At 36.5% G+C, this 9,720-nt stretch overlaps 1 protein-coding gene across 2 annotated transcripts in view; it reads left to right on the top strand.

Annotated features, from left to right (window-relative positions):
* onecut2 (one cut homeobox 2) overlaps window positions 1–161 on the top strand; it is a 26,334-nt gene extending 26,173 nt beyond the window's left edge. For both annotated transcript variants that reach the window (XM_058415290.1, XM_058415291.1), the window contains exon 2: window positions 1–161. This exon is cut by the window's left edge. In XM_058415290.1, coding sequence (XP_058271273.1) covers window positions 1–139 — 139 coding nt within the window. In that variant the 3' untranslated portion in view covers window positions 140–161.
* Window positions 162–9,720: the final 9,559 nt, after the last annotated feature.

The raw sequence follows: 9,720 nt of genomic DNA, 5'->3' as shown, positions 1-9,720 counted from the left end.
TTCACAGCAGCTGGGACTGGAACTGAGCACTGTTAGCAACTTCTTCATGAACGCGCGCAGGCGGAGTCTGGACAAATGGATGGACGAAGGCAGTCCCGGTGGAGCCTCATCCGCTTCCAGCACTTGTACCAAAGTCTGATTTTTTTTTTTTCTCAAAAAGCTTGGGGTGGGGGTTCGGGGTGGGGGAGCCAAAGAAGTTTGGGATGGGGGGGGGGGGGGTTGTGCACCAGACCAAAAAAGTTATCCAAAGAAAAAAAAATCGGGTGGATGTGAGGAAAGGGGCGGAGTTGCGTACTGGCAAAACTATTCATCACCTTCATCACCGTCATCATACGAATCATTACTGACTGAATGGCACCAGGTTTAACTGCAGCATCATAAATATTCCATAAAACTGCAAAATCGTGTAACAGAAAAAAAAACAATAACAACAATAACCATCATCGTTCCAGATATCCAGATATAGAAATTTCCAGAATAAGTGCATGCCTGAAATCCAAATCAAAGCAGATCCCTTTCATGTAAGCTTCCTTCTCAGTCGTACATCAAGGAGCTTTTATTTATCCAAATCCCAGCTGCCAATACAACACCGCAAAAGAAAAAACCAAACTCAGCAGGAAACCTTGAAGGATGAATTAGCGACGGTTAAAAATAAATAAATAAATAAATAAATACGATGCTAAAGTGTAGCGTCTCAAATAAACATCCCAAACGTCATCTTCGTCCTGCTGACCGGTGGAGAAATTTCCCCCCGGTGGAACTGTCTGTTTATTGGCAGGGATGCAAGCACAAATCTATCAGAGTTAAGTAACGTTCAGGAAAAAACACACAACCACCAGAATAAACACACACACACACACCACACATACACACACCACACATACACACACACACACACACACCAGTATAGAGACTGCAAGGATTTTGTTGTTAAGTGGTCAGCCAGGTAGTTACATGAGCACAAATTTAAAGCACATTTCATTTGCAATAGAATAAAGAAATTAGAAACAAAGGGGGAGGGGGGGCTGGACCGTCGAGATCGTTCTTCAATCATTAGAAAACTCAGGACGCCGTTTCTACGATGCGACTGAAGAACGTCTGTTAACCTTCCGTCTTTTTTTGTTTTTCCCATTTGTACGCCATGCCCGAACGTCCATTACGCGGTGCCAGTCTCTCAAACTTATCCGTTTTAACTCGCGCGCTCATTAGCGACGGCAGCTTCATCCAATTCTTTCCGTTATATGCAACACAAGCTGAGGAGCTCCATGAAAGTGAACTGGCAACGGCAATCAGGGCCTTTCTAATAGAATAAGAGGACAATCTTCTACACCAATGCCTGTCGGTTACTTTCGAAGCTTCCTGGGGAGAAAGGGAGAAGACAACACAAAGCGCTCATCACTCGTGCTAGCGCTAGTACATTCACACGTAGGAGTTTAGCTAAACGTCTAATAAGCTTCGCCATTTCGGTCCACGGTTCAATGCATTTCTTCATTTGTTTTTTAAGGACAAAGCCAGTACGCAGCCTCGTTCCCAGCTCCAAAGCAGGCCAAAGGCTTTATGGATCATTCAAAACGGACACTTAAAAAGACTTTTTCTATTTATTACTGACAAATCGAAACCAAAGAAACTTTTTTTCTGCACCTAACTGTTCTACAAATGAGAAAAAACTGTTCTAAAGACGACAAAGACAAAAACCAAAAAAAAAAAAAAACCCACACACAAAAAATCAAGCAAACTGGAACAGCGACGAACAAACAAACAGACGAAGAAGAAGACAAAGACGACAGGGACGACGAGGAGAACCGTGAAGAGGACTCTGTTCTTTGTTTGAAGTCTCGTTGAGACCAAGGGAAAAAAAAAACACAGGAAGCAGAACAAGTACGGAAATCATCCGTGGCAGAAAAAAGCGCCACTCCCTGAAGCAGAAAAAAATCTCTCTCTCTCTCTCTCTTTCTCTCTTTTTCTCTCTCTCTCTCTATCTTAAACAAATAAGTTGAAGATTGTCTTTAACGTGTGCCTATGCAGTTTTTCACCAAAAAAAATGGGAAAAAAAGAACAACAAGAACCTCATCAGCTACAATACCAAAGATTCCTAATTTACACCCGACGGCAGTTCCCTGGTCTTGTCCCTCTTCCCTATTGGTTCTTGTGCTACATGCATGGAGAACATACATGTTCATGATGTCTGTGTGTGTGTGTGTGTGTGTGTGTGTGTGTGTGCTTGTTTTGTGGGTTCAAACATGGGAGCTCCCCAGATTCGGTATTGCTAACAATCGTTAAACTTTAGCATACGCCAACAACAAAGCAGCGAAGAAGACAAGAGCAATGTTTATATTAAAGATTAGACTATAAAGCAAATTCCCACCAATTTATACACTCGTACGTCGTAGGATTAAAAAATAACAAGAATTCAAAATATACGGTAAAATAATGAACCGTACTGGACAAATGAGTTTCCCAAAAGCATTGCAGCACAATGATTCTGTCTCTCTCTCTCTGTCTCTCTCTCAGTCTCTCTCTCTCTCTCTCTCTCTCTCTCATTTTCTCTCTCTCTGCCAGTTATACTAAACATTCACAATGCCTTTGTGAAACTGGATCCTGTGTCCTAGTGCCTCCTGGGTTAATGGAAAACTCCACCCTGACAGACTTGCGTATTAACCTGCATTGAAATGAAGAGTATTATTTTATAGTCGATGATACGATCTTACTGCATCATCGACATTCAGGTTTCACACAAAAAGAACAAATTAGCACCAGAATCGCTAAGCACATCAACGCCAATAGTTTTCATATGTTTCAGGGTAGACTTTTCTGTTACAACATTTTTGATCCGTTTCATACAAGCGACCGAATCTGAGCTCCCATGTTTGGCGGAAATCTGCGATCAGGTGATCAAGCCGAAGCCACACCCCAAAAAAAACAAACTCGACGATGTCCACACGCTGACGCTAAGCAGAGCGAGCGCGTGAAAGCCGACGACATAACTGATAACCGGTTCATCATTTCCGAGGAAACTGCTGAAATATCGGTCGAATAGCTTTATCTTTTCATTTCTTTCTCTCTTTAAAGCTTCGAGTCCAAAGACGGCTCCGGCGGCCGCGACCTCTTAATGACCTTTAGCATTGTCGAGAGTCGCGCCGGAGTCCACTTCCACTTTCACCTCAGCCAGGTCTTTAGAAACAACCTTGGGTATGGAATCCAACCAAAAAAAAGAGCTTTACATTTGTTGCTTGTCTTTAGTACTTAATTGTTTGCCAATGCCTACAGTATGTATGATAGTTTCCTAGGTTTTTGTTTCTTCGCAATACGTGATTATTTATGTAATTTATATTTGTTATAATTGAACTTAATTTAAAATTGCCAAAAACGTCCCTGGAAACCTTTTTCCCTTTCTCTGAGTAGCTTGCCAAAGTTTACATTCTGTTTATTTTTATTTTCTTCCTTTGAGTGTCTGACACTGTCGAACTTATTTATTTATGCCAAATTGTGCTAGTATCATGTGCATAGCTTTGTTTTGTTTAATTATTTAATGTTATTTAATTAGCTTTAATTGTTTGGATTGAATATTTATGGCTCTTGGAGAATGTCAGCGCATCGAAGATGCGGCGCTTTTCGCGTCCCCTTTCTGTTAATTTATTTCTTAGTTAGCTTTACTTTAAAAAGCAATGTATTTAATGTTAATTTTTTTACATAGATTTAAGAGAATGTTCCAGAATGTCGTAGCTGCCAGATCCTTTTAGCGAATGTTTTTGTTTTCAATCATTTTTTTTTTGTTGATTTCCCTCCAAATGAAAACAATCTGTTAGTGACGACTGTTTTCCGAACGAGCACTGTATCTCGCCATCTGTGATCGATTGACCGCCACCTTCGCATCCCGCCACGGCGGACAAGCGGTTTTGTTTTCAGCCTGACCTCACTTGACGCAGATCGGATCGGATCGGACAGGGCAACACGTTAACGGAGATCGACGTAGAACTCGCCAAAGATTTTTAAGAAAACAAACAAACCAAAAAAGAAGAAGAAAACAAACCAACAAACCAACACCAAACCACGGACGCTGAGAGACCGTTTGTTCATTGCTTCACTTGTAGAAGGATAACAGAGGATTCCCTTAAACACTAGCTGCTTCCAAGACTGACTCGTGTGCGTGTACAAAAAGTCTTTCTATTTCTATAGTGAGAACCAAAGAGGCTACCTCACTGAATTTTTCCATTTGTAATTTTAATCGTGTTGATGAAACCAAAGATACCAAAGATTTTTTTCCTCCCTCTATAGTACGGTCTGCGCTTGACTCCATGCTTCTCACTTTGATAAAAATAATCACCCTCTCTATTCTGAAATGACCCTACCCCGGAACTACACCGGCACTCTCCGCGCTCAGTACGGTGTGTTTCAGGACCGTCCCTCACCGGTCAGAGATCCCAGAATCCAACCAACCAAAAAATTCAGAGTCAGGCTGGAGGTTTTGCACAGTTTTTAAACCGTTAAGTGTTGACATTCCTCTGAAAAGTGTTTAGGATGTAGGGTTTTTTTCCTTTTTTTGTTTGTTTATTTGTATGGTTATAGTATTATTTCAATGTGGTAAGAATTTGCAAGCAGCCACCTTTCTAAATGACCTCCTAACTTCAATAAAAATACAAAATTCCACATGAGATCAGGTTGATTATTTACGATTAAAATGTTTTATTCAATAAAAATGTAATTTCTAACATGTTTATAAGACAGTTATTGTGAAGTGAATAAACAGGTTGTTGAGACTCAAGATGGAAGCTTCAAAAGTACCATCAGGTACCTTGATTTAAGGTACTGTTTTTGAGTGAAATTTAAAAAAAAATAAAATCAAATAAAAGTCAGACAAGAGTTTGCCATCCAAATAACAGACACTTAGGAATAACAATCATAAATTTTCAAAATTAAATATATTAATAAATAATAACCCAAAATGATATCCTGGATAAAGATTTTTAAAATAATATCGAAGCTAAAAATTTAAATAAAAAATGTGAAGCTCATAAATATGCTTTATCAGGTACAGAAAGGTAAAGAGAGATATTTTTTAGTTTTGGAAAAATGTTCCAAATTTTTAATTTTAGTAGTCAAACATTTTCAGTCCTTTTTTAAATTTTTATTTTTATTATTTTTTTTAAAAATAATTCATTCCATATAAAAGCAGATGGTCTAAGTTCAGTGTTCCCACGTTCAAAGTAGAATGACTACAATATATTCAAAATATGAATATTTTAAAATATTTTTGCTCTCACAAAAACAAAGTTGACACAGACGACAGTTTTGTATCACAGCCTTTCTTCTTAAAATCTGCTGATCTCATAAAAGTCAGCTTGTGAAAGTTTCCCAAATGCCTTCTTAGGTTTTTAAAATTCATTCCCATTCACATGAAAAGAGTTAAAAAACATTTCATTGTATGAAATGAAATCCATGACGCTGGTTTAAATTTATGAATGAAATTGAATGTTACAATCTATAAAAAAAAAAATCTATGTAAATAAATTAAGAATCTCTGCAAAGGTTCTTCTGCCATTACATTTATTCATTTATTTTTATTTTTATTTTATTTTATTTTGATTGATGGAAGAATGACAGAAAAGCATCCATCAGGATTTCTCATACGGCTCATAAAATCTATTTTTTATATATATATATTCGAACCAAAAAACATCGTTCAGAAATTTTCTTTTCTTTGAAAAACTTTAAAGCATTAACCCTTCAGCGCTTATGTGCAAAACCTCTAAAAATAATAATAATAATAATAATAACACAAATAATCAAAAATTAAAAAGAAAACCCAAAGAGACTGCTGAGGAGAATTTTGACAGACAGAGCTCCAGTCAGTGTAGTATGTGAAAAAAAAAATACAAAAATTAAAAGAAAAAAATGGAAAGATCCAAAAAAATTACATTTTTGAAAAGTAAAACGTAAAATCTCAACAAATGGAATGTTTGAAGCTATGAAGCATCAAAAATTTCCTCATATTTTTTTATGTTTTTTGAAAACGCTTTCGTCGCAAAGTATGTGATAACCCTGGGATGAGTGCCTTGCTTGAACCAAAGCGAAGTTTCGACCTCTCTGTACTTCTTCTTCCTCTTCCTCCTCTTCCTCCTGCGTATACCTCAGCGTCAGTCGGACCTGCGCACGCTGGCCAGGTTTATTGGTGCTTTGCAATGCAATCATGCAAAGAACAACAACTGATACCAAAGGCTTTAAATAAAATCCTCTTTTCTCCTTGCTCTCTCTCTCTCTCTCTCTCAATCTCTCTCTCTCTTTCTCTCCCCCCAATCTCTCTCTCTCTTTCTCTCTCTCTCTCTCTCTCTCTATCCTTCCACTCAACGGTTGCATAGCTTTAAAAAGAACATGAGCGGGGTGAAAATAAATAAACAAACAAACAAATAAATAAACAAACAAACAGCAGCATGTCCAGAGCGCAGACCGTGCTTTTTTTTGTTTCCTTTACCCAGAACCTTTTTCTCAGATATACCTCATAGATAATAGTGTTTAGGGTTAATGTTATTATAGTGTATGTAATAAATTATTCACTTGCTCTTCTTTTTCTTTTGGTAACTGTGACTTTACAAGACGAACAGAAGAAAGAAAGAATGAAAGAAAAAAAAAAGCTTTATACATTTTCAGTTGTGATTTTTTTGTAATAGTCCAATAGGTGCGCTTACCAAAAAAAAAACAAAAAACAAACAAAAAAAACGAATGCTTGTCTTATCTCCTGTTGATGTGCCGATGACTTTTATTTTGTTTGTTTGTTTGTTTGTTTTCCATATTTTGTGGTACTATGTAATTGTTTTTGTTTTTTTGCATTTGTTTTGTTCGGTTATATTTTTTCCCTTCTTTATCTGCTTTTTTTTTTTTTTTTTCTTAACGCTTATACGATCAGATTAGGAAACTGGTTTTTTTTTTTGACACATTTACACCAAAAAACAGCATCCTTCTTCATTTAAAAAAGAAAAACAAAAAAAGCTTTAACCAGCTTTTTTACTCTAATTCTAATCTGCTGCATGGCCAACCTCGCTGGTGTGACTAGCATGGCCTAGCACCTAGCATGCTGGTTTAAGCTGGTTTTTATTTTTTTTTACATTTTTATTCCCTCTACTCGTTTCTCATCTCATCTGTTCCGTAGCAAAACACTCGAGCCCTGATTTTTAATGCATGAGTCCATTTACGGCTAGCTAGCCGTGTCAAGCGTCGTTGCTAATGTCTCGGAATTTGTTTTTTGTTAAAAAATTTCCACGCCAGTCCGATCTCATTGCTGAAAGCTTCTGCTCTGTTGTAATTTTGGCTCACTTCATCCTCCTCGACCAAAGGATTACGATTTTCAGGACAATTTGACCCCCTAGCTAAACCAAAAAGTGTAACATATTTACATATTTTATCTATAAAACCTACGAATGTCACCTGTACCAAAAAAACTTTTCCTGTTAAATTCTTTCAGAATTATTTCATTACACATAATCATCTTTCCTTCCATTTAAAGCCTCAAATCCGACGATAACACCGGGTCACGGAATGAACTGTACCCGACAATCCAGTCTTATTCTAATAACGCTTCATTCTGCTGAGAGGAAAAGAAAATGAATTTTTTGAATGTAAATTTTTTAGTCTCCAGTGTGCTCTCAAAACCCCCCACAGTGCTCCTTCAGGTCCAAGAGTCTGGATTGTTTTCCTGTATAGTTTTAAAGTGGCGTTACATTGACGTTCCGGCAGGCGTCCCTCAAGGCGACAGTTTAGGACTGTTTATTTTTCTTATTTTAAGTGAAATACAAATACTTTTTTGTGTGTTCTGAATAATGACACATTAAAGCCTAAACTGTCCGCGTATCATCCGAAGAGATCCATGAAACAAATTAAACAGGCCAAAAAGCGATCTGATCGAAATCTGAACAAAAGTCGGTGAAGACGATAAATTAGTTTTCAGCCGAATTAGTTTACTATTAGTAAACTATTTGTTTTATATATATATATATAGGTTTCTTTGCTTTTAGTCTCTCTCTGGTCCTTATATGAATACGAAAGGCATTTCCTGTATTAAAGAATAATGTTAAGTTAAAAATCTGGTGTATTGAAAGGATCAACAATTGGGTTGGATCGTTGTTCTTTAAATCACAAAATAAAGGAAATGGGATTGATTTCAGGATTTCCGAATCATTTCAGGTATCAAATGGGTTTTGTTTTTGTTTGTTTGTTTGTTTTTAAATTGTACTATTTCTCAAATATTTTCCCCGAAACGTATGTGCCAGATATGCTAACGTGGCTGACAAGAAAGTCGTAGCATGTATTTAGAGGGGAAAAAAAGAAAGAAACAAAAGAATTTTCCCTACAAAATCTTTAATTTCATTTACAAACAGCTAGCAAATAGCGAGACGGCGGAAGTCCTGCGTGAAATTAGCGACTCCTCTCACTTTTCAAACATTCTTGAGCCTGTTTTTCCACTGATTAGTGACTAATCGAAGCAATCTAGTGTGACTAGCATAACTTAACTGCTAGCATGCTTACATTTTTAAATTCCGCTACTCATTTTTTTAGACTTATCTGCTCTGTAGACAAACAGTTAGCACTGTAGCTAATGAATAGCTTCACAGCTAACTAAGATGGAGCCTGCTAGCTAGCCATCAAAATTGAAAAATGTCAACATCAAGCCAATTTATTATTATTAAAATAGAGTAAATGCGTCTTTTTCACGTTCAGCGTCCTTTCCCCTTCGGTCAGTCGGGTGGAATTCGGTGTAAAAAACCCACAGAAATCATACACTCTGCTGTTAAAGCATAAATATTGGCACCTCTGTCACTGAAACCATTTGACTGTATTAACGATCGCTGTATTGTTTTATTAGCCAAAGTAAATGATGTCTGTCTCGCCCTCCTGGTGCTGAGACTACAGATTGTATTTTTCTCTCCATCGTTTGTTTCAGACGATTCGTCAGTATTCTCACACGCAAACGAATGCATTTCTACCAAACGTTACGTTTCTCCTCTCTACCTGTCTAACGCCGCTCGCTCGTCAGTTGGCTAAACGTCGTGTTTCGTTGCGCGGAATGTCACGTCATGGGATTTTTCCCCAAACGCATTGGATCTGTTCAGTGCCGATCGATTCTCAGTGCTAAATTTCACTTATTCATCTTCAACTTTATTGATTCCAAAAAAATAAAAATAAAAATTCCCGGAGGCTCTGTATTTGTTTTTTCTATTTATTTTTTTCTCTGGATTTGTTTTTCTCTGATTTGATTTTCCATTTAGTTTCAGTTTCTTTTTATGCCTTGAAAAGATGTCTAAATTAAAAGTCCAAAATTGAGGTGATTTTTTTTTTTTTGTATATTTTTTTTTTTGTATATTTATTTTTCTTTGATTTGTTTTTCCAATTGTATTTTTTCCCTTAAAAAGATTTCAAATTAAGAGTCCAAAACTGAGTTGATTTTTTTCTCCTTTTTTTTGTATATTTATTTTTCTTTGATTTGTTTTTCTAATTTAATTTTTCCCCCCTTGAAACGATTTCAAATTAAAAGTCGAAAACTGAGTTGATTCTTTTTTCTATTTATTTTCTGTGGATTTGTTTTTTTTCTCTGATTTGATTTCCCAATTTAATTTTTTTATGCCTTGAAAAAATATGAAATATGAAGTTTTTTATTTATTTATTTTATTTTATTTTATTTTTTACATTTTTTGTGTGCAGTTCTTTCTGCAAACTGGGATTTGCTAAAAT

This window comes from Hemibagrus wyckioides, linkage group LG18 (genome assembly GCF_019097595.1).
Source record: "Hemibagrus wyckioides isolate EC202008001 linkage group LG18, SWU_Hwy_1.0, whole genome shotgun sequence".
NCBI lineage: Eukaryota > Metazoa > Chordata > Actinopteri > Siluriformes > Bagridae > Hemibagrus > Hemibagrus wyckioides.
Note: the sequence above shows the minus strand (reverse complement) of the source record. Positions and strands in the feature narration are given on the sequence as shown.